At 43.6% G+C, this 24,042-nt stretch overlaps 1 protein-coding gene across 1 annotated transcript in view; it reads left to right on the top strand.

The window, feature by feature from the left end:
* LOC122788982 (minichromosome maintenance complex binding protein) overlaps positions 1-24,042 on the top strand; it is a 1,363,580-nt gene that overhangs the window by 1,239,168 nt on the left and 100,370 nt on the right. The window contains exon 18 of the mRNA XM_044056074.1: positions 8,210-8,298. Within this exon, the coding sequence (XP_043912009.1) occupies positions 8,210-8,298 (89 nt within the window). The remainder of the gene's footprint in view (positions 1-8,209; positions 8,299-24,042) is intronic.

The following is a 24,042-nucleotide window of genomic DNA, read 5'->3' on the forward strand; positions in this document are numbered from 1 at the left end:
TTTGTGTTTCCCTGTTGCAGTCATTACATTTGGGTTATCTGCCTGCAGGTAGCCCTCAGCCGGCCTGAATATCAAAGTCTTGGATTCCTGTGTCAGATGCTGTCTCTTCTTCTATGACGTCGGGTCGTCAGGGGTATAAAACATGCAGCCGATACCATTATATCAGTCTTTCTTGCTGTGCAGTGCCCAAAGCAGAAGCAGTTCACAAGTGCCGGTCAGCCGACTCCTGAAATTTTCATTTTTGAGTTTCAGAATCTAGGTCTTCGAAAAAAGCTAAGTAACCCGTTGGGGATCCTTTTTCTTGCTCTTAACTGATGTCAGTAAAAGTTAACAATTGTCTTACCTGTGGAAAGCAAATACCTCATAAAGATTTTCATTCGTACTGCATTCCTTGCGTAGGCCCAGACCACGACATCCCTCACTGTCGGTTTTGTGCCTTATTCACCCCCGAACTATTCGTCATCTGTCTATTTTCGCAGCTAATTATTTTGGTACTCAGTTTAACTATCCAAAAATGGCTTTGATAAGCCATCCGACTACCGATATTCCTAAAAAACCTAAGGATAAAGACATAGACAAACTCCATAGGTCCAAAACTGCCGACAACGCTTCCGTTAAGCTAGTTGCCAGTTCGCCGGTACTCACCGAGGCGCTTTCGCAGCCCCTGATGCCCACTACTTCAGATTCGCAGGCCTCTACTGAGACCCATTCAGAGTCTGGTATGCTGCGAGATGCTTCGACTATGGAACCTGCGGATGTTTCTACCTTGGATGGGTCCAGAGCCACTGTGCAGGCACCGGCTTCTTAGGATGTATTCAGGCCTACAAATTTGCATTTTAGACCGACGCCATCTTCTTCATCAAGGCCTAAAACTTGACCCATGCCTGGAAAACCGACGTCCAAACCGTATGGTCAGACCCATATGCCTAAAAAACAAATGCTTAGAATGGCTGAAGACCTTATTACTGTAATTAGGGGAAGCCATCCTTCTCCCTCTGAGTCCTAAAACTGATTTTCCTTCTGATTGTTCTGAACAGGATTCTGAAATTTCTGTCTCTTCTGATTACCAGGATTTGCCCTTATCTACCTATGAGGATTCTGATACAGAGGATTCCATTCCCTCTGCTTCCCCTCCAGAAGATTTTTCTTTTGGTGAAACCTTGCACACTCTTGGGGATCATTTCCGCTGGGAAAGCTAGGATTACTCTGACTCCAAAAAGAGGCTTAGGGAATTCTTACTCCTCCCTCAACCCAGGCCTTTAGCTATCCCTCCTGTTCTGGACACTGTAGATGATGCCTTTGTGGAATCTAGCCTGGCCCCAAACACTTTACCTCCAGCTTCCAGAAAACCTGACCGGCATTACAGAGTACCTGACTGTCAAGTTCCTCTTCAAGAATCCTACTATGGATCCAGAGACCATTTCCCAAGGACCAAAGTGCATTAAGTCTACTGCTGCCAAAAACCCTACCCCCTCTGATAGAGATTCCAGGGCCTTGGACAAATGGGGTAAGAAGGTATACACTTCTGCTACGTTGGCCATTAGGGCCTTAAATTGGTTAAAGTATCAGCAGCATATTTTGGGACTACTTAAACAGAAAATGATGATTCCTGACTGTGCTGAACATAAAGAATTTCAAGATTTAATGCATTCTGTTGAACAAGTTGGTAAACATACTTTGCAATGTGATTTTGATTCTTTAGAAGCATCTTGCAGGGACCCGTGGTGGTGGTGCTGCGGTAGCGTTGTCGCCTCACAGTAAGACACTGTCCGGTTCGTTTCTCAGCTAGAGCGTCTTCTGTGTGGAGACGTGTGTGAATGGGCGTACCTTCGTTGAAGGTTGTGCATCAGGGCTGGTAACTCGGCACGTAAAAATTAACTACCAATAATTAGCGGACCGGAGTTCCGCTGTGGCGACCCCTAACCGGGAAAAGCCGAAAGACACAACAAGAAGCATCTTGCAGGGCTGCTGTCACTGGGTCTGTACTTTGAAGGCTTGCTTGGCTTAAGGAGCAAAACTTGCCAGATCATGTTAAAGCTAAATTACTGGATGCTCCCTTAAACAAAGACCGCCTGTTTGGCAACAAAGCAGAAGTAGTCCTTAAAAAGATGGAGGAAAAAGCTAAATCTATGCAAACTGTTAAAGATTTCCTGCAAGTACAGCCTCCCAGATTTAGTAGGCATTGGCCTTCTAAGAATTGGTCCTTTCCAGTCTCTTCCAGGCCTTCTCAGTCCAAACCCAGGAACAGCAGATCACCTAGATTACAGTGTCAGGCTACACACAGGCCTAAGCAGTGGGGGCTCCCACTTCCAAAGATGGAAGTAGTAAGACTGCCCCCTATGGAAAAATGTCACAATGACTTAACCTTAACCCTTCCAAGCCCTGCTCAGCTGCCTGCTCCGTTAGGAGGAAAGCTTGCCCTGCATGCAAAAAACTGGGAACTCATTACCCGGGACAAATGGGTTTTAAATGTAGTCTTCCAAGGATTTAGATTCCACTTCCACACCTTACCAACACCAAACGGTTGGCCAGATCTACCCCCAAATCAGTGGGCAGAGGCTCAACAGCAGGTTCTCTCTCTTCTAAGTATCAGGGCTATTCAACCTGTCCCAGCAGAAGAAAGGGGATAAGGTTTTTACTCAAGACTTTTCCTGGTACCCAGAAAGGACAGCTCTTGGCGTCCTACCTGGACCTCTCTGTTCTAAACAATTTACCTTTAAAACCTCGAATCACACTTGTGTGAGTGGTCATATCCTCGCATCGTAAAAACGAAACTGGAAAAAGCGACAGTTTCTAATGTTCGAAAAGCAGCAAATTGAACAGCCGATTCGCTGTTTTTCAAACATGAATATCGACAACAAAAGTATATGCCGTGTAATGCAGGGAGGCAAGCCCCCCTGAACCCCCCCCCCTATTTTGTTCTAACTCAGAGATCGCACTACAGCGGGGAATGGAACCATTTCCAACTCCCCACTATAGTGCGCTCTGACCCTAAATGTCGAATGTGCAATGAGCGACTCTCGCTGTGCATTCGCTCATTGCACATTCGAACAGTCTTCCGTTCGAAGTTTTCAGAACTTGAAAACTGTCTTTCGAACATTTGACTGTCGCCCGTGTGCAATACGCACATGTAAAGGTAAACCATTCTAAACACCTTTTTGGTAATCCCAAAATTCAAAATGCTAACACTTCAACAGCTGCTCCCTATGTATGGTTACAGTTGTATATGTATATATATGTATGTATATATATATATATATATATATATATATATATATATATATATATACACACACATATATATGTATATTGTATATGTATATTTAACTCTTTGAATGTATGTAATGGAAATTGATGCAATTATCTGATTGTTTTAAAAAAAAAGAATATTGGTAGGCTGGCTAGATCATGTGATTTTAAATGAACCTCTATTTAAAAGCTTGGAAATTTCATTGATTTTATGTGCTGATGAAGGATGGACAGCCCGAAAGCTTCTCATTAAATTTTAGCGTTCTTGGTGATTAGTGTGTTACTGCTTAACTCGTGGTCTGACAAAGAGATTTTGTTAATAAATATTCAAATATACCCATACCTGGATGATTGTCTAATTCAGGCAGAAAGCCAGGACTTGCTATTAAAACATCTGGCATTGGTAAAGAAACTTCTAACCTTGCTGGGGTACACCATAAACGAAAAGAAATCTCACCTAGTACCCTGCCAACAGATTGCATTGAACACAACTTCCCAGATGGCTTTCCTCACGCCAGAGAAACAAGTTTATTTGACAGCCTCCTTCAAACTACTGGCCACAAAGACCCAGCTATCTGCAAGGAAAATTCTGCAAGCCCTGTTGTTCATGGCCTCTTGCATTCTACTAATTCCATATGCAAAACTGCATATGAGGAAACTGCAATGGTATCTAAAAAGCCTATGGTGCCAGCATTCACAGAACCTGGAAACAATGATTCCTATCATTCCTTGTATAAAGACAGAGTTCCTTTGGTGGACAGAGGCCTGCCACCTCAACAAGGGGCTCCCTTTCAATCTACCCCCTGCCGCCCAAACTCTAACAGATGCATCAGGCTATGCATGGTGTGCTCACTTGGCAGGGCAGTGCATTCAGGGCAAATGGAACCAGAGTCAGATGCATCTGCATATCAACCAAAAAGAAATGTTAGCTGTACAGAATTCCCTGACAGCCTTCAAGGACCACATCCTTCCAGGACAATTATTGGTAAAGACAGACAACACCACAGTTATGTGGTACATAAGCAGGGGGAGAACCCACTCGTACCCTCTCTGCAGACTGGCTATGGCTCTGTGGAACACAGCATTGAGCTACCAAGTGCACCTACAAGCTCAATTCCCGCCAGGCAAGCTAAGTTCACTGGCAGGCGACCTAAGCAGAAATCTCATGGACCCACACAAATGGAAACTGGATCAAAAATATTCGCCCTCTTGAAGAACAAATGGGGGACTCCAGAAATAGACATGTTTGCCTCCCTCCAAAACTACCAATTGGACAAATTCTGCACAAGGACTCCCCACAGTCAAGCTTGGAAAGTGGATGCCCTGTCCTTTACCTGGGAAAGCCTCTCAGTTTATGCCTTCCCCCCTCTGCCTCTGCTCTCGAAGGTTCTGCTAAAGATCAAAGAGGACAAACCAAGGACAATACTGATTGCACCAGACTGGCCATGTCAATATTGGTACCCCCTCTTGCACAGTATGATACTGCTGGAGCCATGGCACCTACCTCAGACACCTTCCCTGCTGTCCCAGCAGGCAGGCCAGATTCTGCATCCTCATCTTCAAACCCTGAACCTGGCAGCCCGCCTAATCCCTTGAGCTCTCCAATAGCATCCCTCAGTAAGTAGGTGTTAGATGTTATTCTGGAAGCAAGGAGGCCTAGCACTAGAAAATCTTATGCTGAAAAGTGGAAAAGATACTGTTCCTGGAGCCAAACTCAGGGGATGGGCACAACAGTGCCCAGCCTACCTCATATTCTTCAGTACTTAACAGAAATGCTCCACATGGGCCTATACTTCTCGTCAATTGAAGTCCATGCCTCTGCCATTTCAGCACATTATAATATTGAACTACCCCTCTTCTCTCCCCCCTGCTGAAGCAATTCCTCAGAGGGGCCAAAAATTTAAGACCCCCCCCCCCCAGGTGAGCCCCTACTGCAGCCTGGGACCTTAACTTTGTATTGGAAAATCTCACTCTCACTCCATTTGAACCAGCTGCAAATTGCAGAGTTGAAATTCCTTTCTTGGAAAGCCGCCTTCCTTCTAGCCATCACTTCAGCAAGAAGAGTGTCTGAGTTACAGGCCCTCATGGCAGTGGAGCCCTTCATTATCTTCCATGCAGACAGGGTTTCCCTCATGACCAACCCTTCCTTTATGCCCTAGGTGGTGTCTATTGTGGCCCTAAATCAGTCCATTCATTTGCCTACTTTTTTTCCTGAACCTACAAAACAAAGGTGAATGAATACTGCACTCTTTGGACATGCACAGACAACTTAGATTTTATTTGGACAGGACCAAGCGTCTCAAAAAATCTTAACAGCTGCTAGTTGGCTTTGCTGCAGGGGCAGATGGGAAGGCCATTTCAAAGCAAACCATTTCTAAATGGATAGCCCATTGCATTCATTACTGCTATAAGCACCATGGAAAAACTACCCCACAGGGGATAAGATCACATTCCACCTGGGCTGCATTTACCTCTACAGCCCTCCTCAGAGGAGTCCCTACCCAGGGACATCCTAGAAGCCGCTACCTGGAGCTCTGTACATACCTTCACCAAGCATTACCACATGCCTATTTTTTTCTAAATCCAGAGCTGGTTTTGCCACTACAGTCTTGCAGGGCTTAATAGCTGGTCCTAATGCTCTCTAAATTCCTCCTCCCTTCCTTAGCTTTGGGAATCTGCCCAAATGTAATGACTGCAACAGTGAAACATGAAGAACATAGTACAGTTGTGTACACTTACCATTAATGTAGATGTTGTGTTTACATATTAACCCAGCCTTCATGTCCAAAGTGGTCAATGAGCTGTCCTTGAATCAGGCCAACAACCTTCCTACCTTCCCTTCACCCCAAACCTGGCTGAAAGGATCCGACATTTCTTAGATGTACACAGACAACTCCAATGCTATTTGGCTAAGACCAAATCCATCTGTAAATCGGATAGACTCAGTCTCCTACCACCCAAGAGCCATGGGATACCCGGTTTCCAAGCAAACCATATCCTTTTTGATCTCCAAAACCATCTTTTTTTGCTACTCATCCCATGACAGCTTCTTTTCCCAGTAGAGGCACACTCCACTAGAGCAGTGTCCTCTTCTGGGGCCTTTTTCAAGGGTTTAGATACAGCTGCCATTTTAGAGGCGGCTACATGGTCCTCTGTCCATACCTTCCCCAAACACTACAAGTTGGACATCATTTCTAGAGCCAGAGCAGGTTTTGCCAGAGCCACCCTTCATGGCTTTGTGGAAAATGCTTTTGTTCCTCCACCCTAACTTTAATAACAGGAGCTTTTGCACTCTCCCTTTTGTTATGGATACAGCAGTGTATGAAAAGGGCATAGTATAGTTGCGTAAAATATTACCATAACTTTAGATGTCCTTCTCTTCTCTATGCTGCTGTATAATTTCCCACCCTGTCTTCCCCTTGACACTTGCCTGACTCTTTGAGTGCCAACTCTGTAGTCGCTGATTCCGATGGCATTCCGTTCTGAGGTAGGTGCGTGGTGACATCTGTTTTGTACTCTGTTTATGTTTGGCGTACACGGAGAGACGTGGGACGTCGCACAGCCTTGCAGGAGCATCTGTCTTTTGTATAATGGCCGAATGTACGCGAGTCCACCAAAGACCCAACTCCCTTGTGTTATGGATACAGCAGCATATAGAAGACAAAGCATCTAAAGATATGGTAAGATTTTACACAACTATACTTTGCCTTGAATTAATCTTTCTGCATTTTTTCCAGAACCTAAAAATGAGAGTATCCTACATTCTGTAGATGTCCACAAGCATCTCTGTTACTGCTTCAGGAAGGCTGATTTAACTGTATGTCTGCTACGAACTTAAAAAAAAGACAACCAGAGTCAAAGGAGACCATTTCTAAATTGGTGTCTCAAGCAGCTATTTTCTGCTTTTTCACCATAGCAAGTTATTTCTAAGCAGTTATGGCTCACTTTATCAGGGCTTTGACTTCCCTGGCTTTAAGGAAATGGATGGACTTGGAAGTATTCTAGAGGGAGCGTTTTGGTTCTCTGTACATTGAATTCTTTCCTCCTCTCTATGCATTCCTAAACTGTGGTAATCTAGCCAAATGGCTTAGACGACTACAGCAGTACTCTATTGTTGAACTTAGTACAGTTGTGCAAGAAGTTATAAAAATTACTAGCTGTCCCTATATGGATTGCCAGGGTGCAGATATGTATAACCTTGTGTATATCGCGTTGTTTTACTTTTGCTTCTTTCTTTTCTCAAATTTAGCCTCCCTCTTTTGACAATTTTCTGACGTATTTGGTGCCCAAACTGCCTTGTAGCTCTTTCTGAGCCACAAACCCACACAGTGATCATATTCTGAGCAGGGTATGACCTAAATATTTTCTGCTACTGCAGCAGTGATCTGTTTATTCCCTGTATTATGTAAGTTTAGTGACACTACTATAATTTCTTGTATGTTTTTCACCTCATCACCTCCAACCAACTCTGTCATGTTCCCATAGTTCAACTTTGATCACTTCCCAGCTGTTAACCTGTTTAACATCCAGTCGCATCACTTGCTTAGGCTCTTTTGTCATAAGGAGTAGAATCTCAAAGCCACTTCTTTCCTACTCGCTCCCCACCTCAGGTCTGAAATATTTCCCTAATTTTCATTTTCTTGCTTCACATTAATATTCAAAGGACACCACTCATCTGTGAGAAAGACTTTGTCAGATTTCATTACTTTAATGTTCTCATTTTTTGCCTGCACATAGACAACCTGTTTCAAAAATTTTGATAATTTTATTCCCCATAAACCAGTAGTGTAGTTCATTCGATGCACATAGCTTATCTGGTAAAATGGAATTCTAAATGGACTGCATGTATGACTGAAAACCCAATTTGCTAGTTAACATGTTGCAATAAGTATGCACAGAAAAGATAGTATTTCCATCCAAAAGAGGTACCTGACACGCATCTTTGTTCTTCTAATCCTAGGCAGTGGAAGAAGATTTTGTAGACATGCGCAAGACCGACCCTCAGAGCATAACGGCAGAAGATCTCCACCGAATGCTTGTTCTTGCACGGTTAGTAAATGGTATTTAATAGTGGTGTGTGTGTGTGTGTGTCTTTGTGCTTGCAGATACACTGCATATCACAGTTGACAGCATTGTAATTCTCTTGATGAAATACACTTTGCTCCATTATGGGGGAGGTGAACATCTTCTGTATTCAGCTTAACAGCTAAGGAATGTTACAACCAGTATAAATTGATGCAACAGTTATTGACTACTGTGCTGTAGCAAAGTATATAAATGAAAATTATCCACCAGATGGAATCTTACAGGAAGAGGAGAATTTGAGGAAGTTTAAAGATTGTGAGTAGGGGCTGTTCTAATCATATTCACATTATATGTTCACATAAAACAATGATTTTATATGAAAATACATTATCAAGAAATGCTGCAGTCACATCCAGCTTCTTAGCTCTTCCTTCCATGCAGTTGTAGAGGAGTATGACTTAATGACTTGATTTTTTAGGCTAGAAAAGAAGGATTAGTAATCAGTATTCATCTTACATTTCAGCTTACCCATTTTAGGTTCACAGGTGTGTACTAGGCTAATGGCCCTGGAGCCTTTACAAGCCTAGCCCATAGGGATTACCCTGGCATCGTGCCACCCGACCTTAGTTCCTAGTGCCTCTATCTAATAGAGCCACTGGAGTGATCCCCAGGGTGAATTTTCTATTTCCCATCCACTCATCAAGATTTCTCTTGGAGGACCAGTGAGGTGCTCTGCTTGACATGTATGGGATGTCTATTCCATAGCATGGGCAGTCTCTGGGTTATGAACCTGTCCCTCCAGTATGTTCTGTTGATTGTGGTAATGAGGTTGAGGTCTCTGGAGCGTGTGGTGCAGAGGGATTGGGATTTCTTTAGATGTAGTATTTCTAACAGAGCTGGGTCAGACATGGCTTTGTAAGTCAAGCTCTCGTTATTTAGTTTCTAAGTAGTGAATTAGTGTTTTTTTTTTTTTTTTTTTTTTTTTTTTTTTAATTCTGCTAATAGTCTTTACAGATTTTTCAGAGTTGTCGGGTGATGTGCATCTTATCTTTTCCTCTCTCATTCCCTGAAGATGCCAGATATTTCTGACACATCGTAAAGTCCCACTCACCACAGATGTTCAGCAGAAACTGCATCCTGTGAGCTCATGAAAAGTATTGGTCTTTACACATTATTTTTAAATTAAAGAAAACATGTTTTTGTGCAGAAGCATGCTAGCACCTCCCAGATATTACCAGGTCAGCCAATCAAATGATGCATGGAGGGGTAATCTGGACATTTGCACTTATTTAAAAAACGAGTCAAATGTGGGTATGAGAACCTGATGATTACTACCCAGGGTCTAGAGACAATTGCCAGATGCTTATGCCTGTTTATTAAAATTATTTTTTATGTGGGATTTGTATAGTTTTCTGACAGTTTTTTGCCTGTTACCTGGCCACCATTATACCTCTTCTGTCAATTCACCCATTTGTTCCCTACTAGGTGATGAAATGACTGCAAGAGGTCAACATCTGGGCAGCCATCGCTGATGGTTCATAGTTTTTCTCAGTGGCTTCCACGCAAGTGCATTTAGAGGTGTTGAGGAAGGGACGTGCAGTGGGGTGTCCCTCACTTCCACAAGGAGGCATTGCCTCTAAGCAGCCACATATGAGATCACTTTACCCTGTGTGTCTGAACGCATGCACTACACACCCCCCTCATCCCTGGGGGAAGACATGCAGGCCATAACCTTTCACTCTTGCATCTCCCTGCCTGGCTGCTCCAGTGCCAGGGGTGTCAATCAAACTCTGATCACCTGGGTTGCAGTCAGGGCTATATCCCACTGTCATGGACCAAGCTGTGTGGGATTTATAAAGCTGGTTTCATTGTACACGTCTGATACGGGGTAGCAGTTAATGAAGGTTTGATGTTTATATACACGTAGTATACAGAGCATGTCTGGTACTGAGGTGAAAATCTGTAGAAGTGCTGTACACATTGTACCTGTGATATATTAGGATGCATCTCAGTTTTGTACTCTTGCCTCTGGGCTTGGAAAGCATCGTAGTCTGTTAATGAAGTGGAGTTTAGACATGCAAGTTGTGCCATCCAAAAGGAGCCTGAGTATGCATTTTGTAACTCCCACCCTCCAGATGGAATCTCACACTGTGCCTGAAGCTGCAACAGATTTCCTGATTGTCACTGGATCCTTAAAGGACCACTACAGGTAAATGATGAAAAAGCATATTTTTTTTTATCTTGTCCTGATTTACTGCACCTCTCAATGTTACCTGCAGCAAAATAAGAACTCCTTAATTTTATTTTTTATTTTAATCCCTGTCTGCCCTCAAGGGGGCAGACATCCTGATGAGACTTTTTTTCCTTTGGGAAGCTAAATCTATGCCATAGTTCACTGTGACAGCACAGATTCTGATAACAGTTAGCCCTACCATTTATTGTCAGACTGGGCTTCCATTCACTTAGAATGAACACCTGAAAGAAAACTGCCTAGTTTGAGAGTCTGCAGATCATTTGTTATAGACTGGTCTGCACTGAGTTTTACAAATGTTTTTCCTACTGATGTGCTGCACATTCTGTGAAAGAATCTTGCAAAAGTGTCAACAAATTACTGAGATAGACTTTTTATAAAGAGCAGCTTTCTAAGTTTTAGTTCCTGGCCAAGTTACTCCTCCCATCTCTCCTCCTTCAGTGATCCAGAATCTCATATTTCCAGCTTGGCTAGATTCAACTAGTCAGTCAACTTTGCATGACAGCAGACATCAAACCAGTCACAGCCTGGTGTGCCACTAAAAGTGTTCCCTCATTTTATGTCTGTGTGTGAGATTTGCTCATTGCACATTCAACATTCTGGGGCAGATTGCACTATAGTGGGGAGTTGGAAATGGTTCCTTTCCCCGCTGTAGTGTGATCTCGGAGTTAGAATAATAAAGTAGGGGGGTGCGGGGAGCTTGCCCCCCTGCATTGCTCTTTATCTAATTTTGTTGTCGACATTTATGTTCGAAACTCAGCAAAACGACTGTTCGATCTGATGCTTTTCAAACATTAACGACTGTCGCCGTTTCCAGTTTTGTTTTTTCAATGCGAATGTGTAAATACTCGCACAAGTGTGATTCGAGATTATAAAGGTAAACCATATATATATATATATATATATATATATCAGTAGCACTTTTAACAGGAATTATTTCTTTAAAAAAACACACACCAAGTTTAGGTCAGTGTATCCATTTCTTAAAATGTGTAACCTAAAACATTCAATTTGAATTGCATTCTGGCTGCTCACTTGTTTGTTTGCCTAGTAATTTGATTGTAGCATAACCTAAAATATTTTATTTAATACCAAGCTTTACATAACAATGAAACAGTTCCCATTTTCTTCTCAACAATGACCTCCCAAGCCTCTGATGTGACCCCAGTACTTTCTGTTAGTATTGCTTTATCTAGTTTTAGCTTAGCTCTATACTTGCATCTTACCTCTCATCCTCTCAGCAGCAGACTCATGGAGAAAGCTTACAAATCAGATACTTTTCAAAACAGCAGTACTTAGTTAAGCTCACAAAGTAAGGCTAAAAAAATTAGCATTTATTTTCTGGAAAAAAGTTTAATTTAAATGAATATCATTATTTGCTCCTGAGAATCCAGCACCTTTTTCAAAAAGCATGGATAGTAGTATGTCAGAGAGTGAAAGTGTAAGCCAATGTTAGGGACACTCGTGAGGTATGCTGATAATCTGTCCATCACTTCTGCTCATCTGTTCTCCATTGCAACAACCACAAATCAGACAGGCAGGTATATACTCCGTGACGCACATGTATTGAAACCATTCTAGCTGCTGTGTAGCAGTGATATTCTCCAAACAGGGTACTCAGTGTACTTGACAGACACAGGGCAGTATATATATTTCTCAATCAAGCAGTAATGAAATCACTATGGACCACAATGAGCATAATTTTACTCTTAATCTCTCCATTTAATGATGCACAACTTTCACACCACACTTAGAAAAGAACACCTCCACTCCTCACAAACACACAGCCACCCAATGACACCCACATCCACACAACATACCAGTCAACTTTGAGGCTTTTACCACTGTTCTGCAATTTACTGCAGTAAAGGCTTTGGCAAACAAAAATAATTGAATGATATCGGCTCAGGACTTCCATCTCTATTTACTGGAGCCAGTCTGTTGCACTTACACAGTTGTCATCCTCAGCAGGCCAGCAAGAATGTGTCAGTACAGATTTGCTCCATAAATCTTTTATACCACACACACGGGCAGGAATGGATAACCAGGATGCAATGGCTAGATTTTACAAAGCAATGATGTGGTTAATGTGGGCAGATCTGTTTGTGTCACTCTTGTCTCCAAACCCAGCTTTAAAACACCTACTACCCATCACCTTGTCATCCCTTGTCAGTTCACAGCTGCAGATTTTGCTGTCCGTTACACTTTGACTAGCAGAATCTCTCTCTCACGTGCGCATACACACACACACACACACACACACACACACACAAATCCAGAATGTTACATGACCATGACACAGTGGTTAGTTCTCTGAAAAAGTGTTGCATGGTTATTGTGTCCAAATCATTTGCTGTTTACCCTATCCATGACTGCAAACCCAGTATACGAACATGTTCTTCATCTACTTAGCCATTTCAATCCACAGATGCAAAACCATTGCCCTTTACGCTATTACCCCACCCCCACATTCACTGTTGTCAGACGTGTGTCTGTAGCATTTCTCCTCAGGCCTCTGCTGAAAATTGGCTTTGTTCTGCGTCAGACTTTCCCGGTTAACAAATGTTAAGTAAATAAAATGGAATTGTTCTGTACACTCGTGGCAACATGTATGTACACAAATGCACACACGCACTGTTAACTGGTGAAGACTGAAGCTTTCCCTACCTCTCCAAAAAAGCAGTACTGCACTGTCTATGAGGGACACAAGCCATCAGTGATGTTGGCTCATTTACCCCCACCTATCACAGAAAGCCAACCACACAGACACAACACTCTGTCCCTAAAAGGGCAACTGGCAAGTGTCATTCTATCTTTCCTTACCTGTTCTCAATTACACAGTATAAACCCATGCATGTAAACATGAACACACACACACACACACACACATACAGTGTACCATTGAAGCGTTTTGGTTTACGCATTTTTCCACAAAACACTACTACAATAACAAAGGGGACCAAGGTAATGACTTGCCAACTCAGAACTCTCCTCCCCAGCAACTGCAGCAAGCCCACTACACTGTCACAACTCTCCAGAACAGGGCAACAAGGAGGTGTCATTCCATTTTTCCTCACCTGTTTTCCTTTACACCTTATAAGCCCTGCATGCATGCATGAACACGCACAAAATGTACCACTGAAATGTGTTGCTTTACCAACACCTCCGCCAACTACTCCTAGAATGACAATGTGGGGTGGGGGGGGTCAGAGTTAGACTGGCAGCTCATGATACCCCCCCACCAGATAATTACAGCAAGTCTGTAGCACTAACGCAGCTCCCCTGACTGCAGGGCCGCAAGAAGGTGTCAGTCCAGCTTTGCTCCACAGTTTCTTACACCGTATACATCATACAAGCATGCAGACATGCTCATGCGCACACACACGCGCTCGCACACACACCATGTACCAGTGAAGCCTGGTGCTTTGCCCACCTCGCCACAAAGCGATGCTGCAATACCTATGGGGACAGAAACCACTGACAATGCCCGATCAGTCTCCCCTCTGACTGCAGTAGGCCTACAGCACTGACAACTGTCGTACTAGTAGGGCAGCAAGCAGATGTCACTCCTCCCTTTCTCATCAGTTCTCTACTGCACTATATATACCATGCATGTATGAACGCATACATTTTGGTCCCCTAACGCACACATTCACTCCATCACACTCCTGTTTGCCCACATTCTCACCCACACACATACACCCCCACACACACGTTCACCTGCCCACACTCACACTCTAGCCCACCCCCACCCCCACCCCCTACACATGCACACTCGCCCGCCCCCACTCCCTACTCCTACACACGCTCACTTGCCCACACACACGTGCGCTTGCCCCAGATGCCTGCACACGCTTGCCTGCCCCAATGTACATGAATGCACGCTTGCCCCAGATGCGCACGCACATGCTTGCCCCAGATGCACACGCACACACGCTTGCCCCCAGATGCGGGCGCACACGCTTGCCACCAGAAGCGGGCGCGCACACGCTTGCCCCCAGAAGCGGGCGTACACACACGCTTGCCCCCAGATGCGCGCACACACACACGCTTGCCCCCAGATGCGCGCACATACATACAAACACACACATACACAGTCACCCCCACCACAAACACCACACACACACATTCTTGCCCACATGCTCACTCTCACACACGCATGCACTTTCCCGCACACATAATCGCCTGCCTACACGCACATACTCATCTGCCTTGTCCACATACACAAATACTTGCATAATAGCACACACATTTAGTGCATTGCCAATTATTTGCTACACACTTAAAATCCACTTGTCAACAGTTTACATGTGTTATTTCATCGGCAGCATCACAGTTACAATGCATTCTCTTAACAGTCAAATCTCCAGGCTATGGAAGAGTAAACCTACAACACATAATTAGCATAAGAGTAAGTATATTCATTTACAACTTTAAATGAGACTGTTCAGTTGTTTAACAAACAAACATTGTTTTTGCCGCTGAAGTCACATTTGTTTTTCCTGATTTACAGCTTGCGTGCTCCCACACAAAGTATTCCAGTCTCTAACTTTTGAGTTAATAGTCCATTGAGTACCACTAATCACATCACTGTACTTTGACTCAAAATATATTTACACAGTAAACATTAAATCATGATAAACTCATTCCCCTTGTTACATTACAGCAAGGGGCAATACCTTACTTTAACATTTGTCATAGTGCTTTACTTGTGTTCCACTTTACAGTGGTTTCCTCCATGCTACTCCATGTTCACTACCTATCTCCTTTGATGTTCTAAAAATATTTTTACCAACAAACTGTTTGCATCTTGCCCCCGCTCTTCTCTCATGCAATACTCAGATGACTCCACTGTCATTACCATAGCCAACTCCCTCTGAGACCTAAACACTCTGACACAACAATCCTTCTGTATAGAAATCCGCCTCACCAAGAATCAGCTAATTCTAAATCCAAAAAAAAACTAAACTGCTTTTCACTCCCAAATCCATGAAGCATTTAAAGTCCTTCACTGTCTCTTACACCCATCTCTGTTGAGCCTTTCACAAAGCTTCTGGGGGTCATCATAGATGACAAACTCATATTTGATCTACCATGTCTCCAATGACATTAAGAAAACCCACCATAAACATGGACTTCTGTACAGAAACAAAAAAATTTCTCCACCAAATCAAAAATCTCCCTTTCCTTTCCCACTCTTACCTCCTTCCAAGCCTATTTTGTGGCTCACAAGTCCTCACTAACTTTCAACCCACTCTCCTGTCAAAATTAGAATCCACATACAACAAAATTGCACGATTCGCTGCAGATCTTTCTTACCACTGTCTTGCCATTAAAAGTTTAAACTGACTAGAATTTCCCCAATCAACTGCTTCTTTCTCACCTTCAAATCATTCATGCTGTACTACACCAGCCCTCCTTTAGTCCTGGTCTTACTTCTCTTGTCTCTCTATACCCCTACTAAGGCTTTTCGAAGCTCTGAACAAAACCTCCTCAAAATCTAGAATCCCAAATGCAAAATAGAGCAAAACCCATTGAGCTACTCCCCTGCCCAGTTTGGAAACAAACTTCCTGTAGATATCGGGAATATCAAGCACCCACAAAAATTCAAGACTGCTACCAAAAACTTTCTATACAGTACTTGGACCTGTCACAGCATTTACCCTCCACCTACAACTCTCACCTTCACCCTCACCAATCCCCCATGACCTTCCTCTCATGGCTACTCTGTGGCATCACTTCAGCATTTTTATTAATCCCTCTCTTCTAATGAAACTTTCAACGTACTAAAACTTGATCTCAACTTAAATAAACCTCATACCTACCCTCCCTATTCTTGTAAGGGTATTCCTCATGCCCACAGTTGACCCACAGTTCCTGTGGTCTTACTGCTTGTTTCTGTTGGAAAAATTGTATATGTAAATGAATATTGTGATGTGCTTCTAGCTCATTTATATGTTAATGCTTTTTATATCGTAATGTATCATATTTTCTACTGCACTGTTTGTTTTGTATATTGTAATGTGTCACTAAATTTACTACTATAATGTTTGTAACTACTCGTTCAGTTCTTCTCCCTGGGCCTCCACTGAAAAAGGGCTTTCACCCAGTCAGACTAACCCAGATGTTCTTCGTGTTTCACTGTTGCAGTAATTACATTTGGGTAATCTGCTGGTAGGTTGCCCTCAGTCGGCCTGAATTCCAAAGTCTTGGGCCCTGCGTCGGTTGCTGTCTTCTCTTCCATGACGTCAGGTCGTCAGGGGTATAAAACATGCAGCCAACGCCATTTTCTTCAGTCTTTCTTGCCGTGGTGCCCGAAGCAGAAGCATTTCGCAAGTGCCAGTCGGCCGACTACTGAAATATTTGAGTTTGAGTTTCAGAACCAAAATCTTCACTAAAGCTAAGTACCCCGTTGGGGAAACTTTTTTCTTGCTTTTTACTGATGTCAGAAAAAGTTAATAATTGTATTACTTGTGGGAAGCAAATACCTCATAAGGATTTCCATTTATACTGTATTCCTTGCCTAGGCCCTGATCACAACATGCCTGGCTGTTGGTTTTGTGCTAGATTTAACCAACGCACTATTAAGCTTCTGTATATTTTTGCATCAAAGTATTTTGGAAACAGATTTAACTACCGAGAAATGTAGTCTGATAGCATTCCGACTACCGGAGTACATAAAAAATGCAAAGAAAAGGACAGAGAAAGGCAGTCAATATCCGAAACCGATGAAGCTTTTCCTAAGCCAGTCGCTGGTTCGCTGGTACTCAGGCTCCTTCGTAGCCCCTGATACCCGCTACCTTCAAATCGCAGGCCTCTACCGACACCCATGTGGAGTCCGGCATGCCGCAAGATACTCAAGGTATTGGACCGACTGATGTATCTCCCTCGGATGGGTCCGGTGCCGCTAAGCAGGCACCGGCTTCTGAGGGTGTATTCAGACCTCAACATTTGTACATCAGATGACAGCTGCAAAACCAAAGACAAAAGCAACTTCTAAAACTAAAAATATGCTGCATGAGCCGCATGCACAGGCCTCTATGCCTAAAAATCAGGTGATCAAAATGGCTAAAGACCTTATTACCTTGATCAGGGGTACCCATCCCCCTCCAGATAAGAGGCCTAGGCAGGACACTGATTATGAATCTTCAGATCAGGTTTCTATTTCTTCTGATTCCTCTTCTGATCAGGAATGATCTTTACCTCCCTATGAGGATTCTGATGCTGAGGAGTCTATTCCATCTGCATCTCTTCCTGAGGATTATTCATTTGGAGAAACCTTGCATACCTTGAGGGAGCATTTTCACTGGGAGAATCAAGACTTCTCTGAATCAAAAAAGAGGCTTAGGGATTTCCTTCTCCCTCAGCACAAGCCTTTAGCCATTCCCCATGTTTTAGACATTGTGGATGATGTGTTTTCGGAGTCAAGCTTGACCCCTGACTCCTTACCTCCGGCTCCCAGTAAGCCTGACAGATATTACAGGGTCACTGACTCACATAAATTTTTATTTAGAAACCCTGCTGCTGATCCTGAAACTATTTCACAGGGTCCCAAGGGAGTTAAGGCCTCAACAGCAAAAAATCCTACCCCCTCTGACAAAGATTCAAGGGCACTGGGCAGATGGGGAAAAAAGGTTTATACATCTGCAACCTTTGGCAATCAGGGCCTTAAACTGTCAATTTCATATGCTTAAGTGCTAACTACATGTTATGGGATTGCTGAAATAGAAAATGATGTTGATTTCAAAATGTGCAGAAAATAAAGAATTGCAGGAATTATTGCATGCAGCTGAACAAGTTGGAAAGCATACTTTGCAAAGTGGTTTTGATTCTTTAGAGGCCTCCTGCAGGGCCGCAGTTACTGGATCTGTGATTAGTAGGCATGCCTGGTTAAAGCAAAAAAATTTGCCTGATCATGTTAAAGCTAAATTGCAAGATGCACCTTTACAGCATGATTCTCTGTTTGGTATTAAGGCAGAAGAGGTTTTAAAGAAAATGGAAGGCAAAGCTAAGTCTATGCAAACTGTTAAAGACTACAAGTACAGCTACCAAGATTCAGTAGACACTGGCCTACAAAAAAATTGGTCCTTTCCCGTGTCAGACAGAGCTCAAAGGGGCAAATCCAGACGCCCTAAGGGTTCCAGATACCAGGCGCAAGACGCATACAGGTCAAAGCAGTGGGGCGCATCCACCTCCAAATCTGGAGGCGATAAAGCGCAAACATACAGAAAGCAATCTCAGTGACTTCCCTCTGCCTACACAAAGCACTTATCTTTTGGCAGCACCCATAGGGGGAAAATTAGCACTTTTTGCTCAAAATTGGCAGTTATTAACCCAGGACAAGTGGGTACTAAACATCTTATCACAGGGATAAGGATTCTATTTCCACACACTGCCAATGGCAAATGGTTGGCCAGATCTGCCAAAAAATCAATGGGCAGAGGCACAGAAACAGGTTACGTCCCTCATGGATATGGGGGCCATTCACACAGTATCAGAACAGGAAAAAGGACAAGGTTTTTACTCAAGACTGTTCTTGGTACCCAGAAAGGACAAGGCTTGGTGGCCAATGCTGGATTTATCGATTTTGAGCACATACCTGGACTTTCCAAAATTCAAAATGCTGACTTTGCAGCAGCTTCTGCCCATGCTGGGCAAGAATGCTTGGCTGGTGACGTTAGACCTAAAAGACGCATACCTGCATGTCCCAATAAGACAGTCGTGCAGAAGATACTTCAGATTCAAGGCTGGCTTAATGCATTACCAATTCTCTGCACTGCCCTTTGGCTTATCTACTGCGCCCAGGGTCTTTACAAAGTGCCTGGCACCAGTAATTGCATTTTGCAAAGAAATCTACAAATATATCCTTACTTGAACGACTGTCTCATTCAAGCAGAGAACAAGGACACTCTTCTTCAACACCTGGCGTTTGTGAAAAGGCTTCTAACATGCCTAGGATACACAATAAATGAAAAGAAATCACAACTGGTACCCTCTCAAAAGATGATATTCCTGGGTGCAAGCTTGAATACCACTGCCCAGATGGCTTACCTCACACCAGACAAACAAAGGCAACTGACTACTTACTTCAAACTGATGGCAACAAAACCCAGTCTTCTGCAAGACCAATTCTGCAAGCTCTGGGCTTCATGGCATCCTACATTCTACTATGCAAGACTGCATATGAGGAAACTTCAATGGTACCTAAAAAGCTTATGGAGTCAACATTGTCACAGCCTGGAAACAATGATCCCTATCATTCCTTGCCTGCAACAGGAGTTCCTATGGCGGGCAGAGGCCTTGTCACCAAAACAAGGGACTGTCATTCATTCCACCCCCTGCCACCCAAACCCTGACTACCGACGCATCAGATTATGCTTGGGGGGCCCATCTGGCAGGGAAATGCATTCAGGGCGAATGGAGTCCAAATCAAATGCACCTGCATATCAACCAGAAAGAAATGCTAGCTGTACAGAATGCTCTGACAGCCTTCAAGGGCTTTCTTCATCCAGGACAACTACTGATAAAGATGGACAACACCACAGTTATGTGGTACATAAACAAGCAGGGGCGTACCCACTCCTGCCCCCTTTGCAGACTAGCCATGGCTTTGTGGAACACAGCCTTGACTTACCAAATATATCTACAAGCTCAATTCCCGCCAGGAAAGCAAAATACTCTGGCAGACAAACTAAGCAGAAGTCTTATGGACCCACACAAATGGAAACTGGATCCAAAAATCTTCAGCATGTTGATACAAAGATGGGGGGAGCCCAGACATGCATCTTTTTGCCTCTCTCCAAAATTGTCAGTTGGACAAATTCTGCACAAGAACTCATCACAAAAAAAGCTTGGAAAGTTGGATGCTCTATCCTTCAGCTGCTTTTCCCCGTCTGCCTCTGCTCTCCAAGGTTTTACTAAAAGTCAGACAGGAAAAACCGAAAATGATTCTGATTGCTCCAGACCGGTTTCGCCAACACTGGTACCCGCTTCTACGCAATATGTCACACCTTCCTCCGTGGTACCTGCCTCAGACACCTTACCTACTGTCTCAGCAGAACTGTCAAATTCTGCACACTCAGCTCCAAACTCTGAATCTTGCAGCATGGCTAATCAATTAATTTCACCAGTCACATCTCTCAGTAAACCTGTGATGGATGTCATTTTGGAGGCTAGAAGGCCTAGTACTAGAAAATCTTATGCTGATAAATGGAAAAGATTCTGTGCCTGGAACCAAGCACAAGGAATAAACACAGCAATGCCCAATATTCCTCAGATTCTGCAATATTTAACTGAGATTCTTCACAAGGGCCTATCTGTTTCGTCTATAAAAATCCATGCCTCTGCCATTTCGGCTCAATACAGCACAGAGCCTCCTCTCTTTTCTCATCCCCTGCCAAAGCAGTACCTCAGAGGGGCCAAAAATTTGAGACCTCCCAGGAGAGCACCAACTCCTGCATGGGAACCTCAATTTTGTGCTGGAAAAACTCACCGTACCTCCTTTTGAACCAGCTGCTACTGCAGACATAAAATTTTTCTCTTGGAAGACAGCTTTTCTTTTAGCAGTCAACTTCCTCTAGAAGAATTTCAGAACTACAGACTCTCATGACTGTGGAGCCTTTCATTATCTTTTATCTGGACAGGGTGGCCCTCAGGACAAATCCATCCTTTATAACTAAGGTGGGATCCAGTGTAGCTCTTAATTAGACCATTCATCTGCTAACTTTTTTCCAAAATCCACAGAACAAGGGGTAGCGGATTCTGCATTCACTGGATGTACACAGACAACTAAGATTCTATTCAAATAGGACAAAATCTCTAATAAAATCTGAGCAACTACTGGTGGCATTTGCTGCAGGGGCAGAGGGAAAGGCTATTTCAAAGCAGACTATTTCAAAATGGATAAGCCATTGTATTTGTTTCTGCTACATGCACCATGGTAAACCTGTCCCCAAGGGGATCGGATCCCATTCCACCACGGCTGCATCTACTTCTGCAGCTTTTCTTAGAGGGGTTCCTACCAGAGACATTCTAGAAGCTGCTACTTGGAGCTCAGTTCATACATTCACCAAACATTACTGTTTACCTCTCTTTTTTAAATCCAGAGCAGGCTTTGCCACTGCTATCCTGCAGCAGGGCCCTATAGCTGCTCCTAATGCTGTATAATTCCATCCTCCCAACCATAGCTTTGGGATTCTACCCAAATGTAATGACTGCAACAGTGAAACACGAAGAACATAGTACAGTTATGTACACTTACCATAAATGTAGATGTTTGAGTGTATTCACTGTTGCAGTCCTGGTTACCCACCCACCAGCCCCCCCCCCCCCTATTTCTCTTATTATACCTCTTCTTTCCTTTACTATGCTCAAAAGCCTTTTTGGTGTATTTGCTCTTAGTTGGAGGTTAATTTTTTTTTTTTTTTTTTTTTTTTTTTTTTTTTTTTTTTTTTTTTTTTTGGCTCCTTGTTTGGGGGGCACCTGACATCTGGGGCAAGAAAAACTGATTAAATTGGCGTCAGCTGCATGTTTTATACCCCTGATTACCTGACTTCATGGAAAAAGAGACGGCAACCGACGCAGGACCCAAGACTTTGTTTTTCAGGCCAACTGAGGGCAACCTGCCAGCAGATTACCCAAATGTAATGACTGCAACAGTTAATACACTCGAACATCTACATTTATGGTAAGTGTACACAGCTGTACTTTACCCTCCCTCAAGCCCCCTGACTTCTCTGTGCTTTCTACCCTTACTCTTTTTGGCCATACTTTAGGGCTAAGGCATTTACTTTTTACTGGAGGTATTCCACACCATGTAATTGCTTCCTATTTTGGGGGCTCCTGACATCTGGGACAAGAACAACTGATGTAATGGCATCGGCTGCATGTTTTATACCCCTGAAGACCATACGTCATGGAAGAGGCGACAGCATCTGACGCAGAAATCCCAAGACTCTGGCATTCAGGCCGACTGAGGGCTACCTGCAGGCAGATGATCCAAGTGTGATGACTGCAACAGTGAATACACTCGAACATCTACAGATGTCCTTCATGGATGCATCTGCAGTCATAACAACTGGGTTGTCCTGTCGTCAGGCATCCCTTCAGTCGGCCGGATTCCAAAGTCCGGGTCCGGCTTCGGCTGATGTCGCACTTCACCCGACATCATCTCTGCTGGTCTTCGGGTATAAAGGCATCAGCCGACGCCATTTTCTTCAGTCTTTCTTACCGCGTGGCGCCCGAAGCAGAAGCTGTTCGCAAGTGCCGGTCGGTCGGATCCAGATTCTTTACCTCCAGCCCCTGCCAAACCAGATAGATTTTACAGGGTACCAGACACCCATCATCACCTATACAAGGCCCCACTTGCAGACCCCGAAACTATATCCCAGGGGCCTAAGGCAGTAGCCTCGACCACAGCAAAAAATCCTATTCCTTCTGAAAGGGAAGCCAGGTCTTTAGACAGATGGGGCAAAAAGGTTTACACCTCAGCTACTCTCTCAGCCAGAGCTTTAAACTGTCAGTTTCACATGATACAATACCAAGAGTTTATGCTTGATCAGTTAACTAAAAAGCTATCCTGTGATGACTCTATAGATAAGAAATATGTATTAGAGATGGTAAATAACATACAACAGGTTAGTAACCATTCACTGAAATGTGGCTATGATGCACTGGAGGCTTCATTTAGATTAGCCATGACTGGCACAGTGATAAGAAGACATGCATGGCTGAAGGAACAGGTCTTACCGGATCATGTTAAAGCTAAGTTATTAGATGCTCCTATGGATAAGGCCAGTTTGTTTGGTACGCCTGCCCAGCAGGTAATGAAGAAAATGGAAGAAAAGGCAAAATCTGTCCAAACAGTAAAAGATTTCTTGCAGGTTCAGCCCCAAGGTTTAGCAGGAACTGGCCTGCCAAAAACTGGTCCTTTCCTGACTCCACAAGATCCCAAAGGGGCAGGAATAGACGTTCCAGAGGCAAAAATCAATCCAGAGGGGGTGCCTACAGAGGACGACAGTGGCAAGGTAATAACAGAGGCACAGACACAGCCACTACCACTACAACAGCACAACAACAGTGACTTGATTCTAACTCCGCCTACCAGGGAACAAATAGCAGCACCATTAGGCGGAAAATTAACCTTATTTTCAAAGAACTGGCACTATATCACAAAAGACAAGTGGTTTTTGCAAACCATAGACCAAGGTTACCGGTTCCACTTCTACACTTTACCAGTCAAAAGAGGAATGCCAAACCTGCCTCCAAATCAAAAAACAGAAGCTCTACAACAGATAATGCAATTAACAAAGATGTGAGCTGTGGAAAGAGTTCCAAGAACAGAACAAGGCAAAGGATTTTACTCCAGACTATTCCTAGTTCCAAGAAAGGAAAAAAGTTGGAGACCTATTCTCGACCTGTCCACCTTAAATACATCCATCATTGTCCCAAAATTCAAAATGCTGACTCTACAGCAACTTCTTCCCATGCTGGGCAAGGAGTGTTGGCTGGTAACTCTA

The sequence above is a fragment of the Protopterus annectens genome, chromosome 14.part0 (assembly GCF_019279795.1).
Source record: "Protopterus annectens isolate FY-2018-M chromosome 14.part0, PAN1.0, whole genome shotgun sequence".
In the NCBI taxonomy this organism is placed as follows: domain Eukaryota; kingdom Metazoa; phylum Chordata; order Ceratodontiformes; family Protopteridae; genus Protopterus; species Protopterus annectens.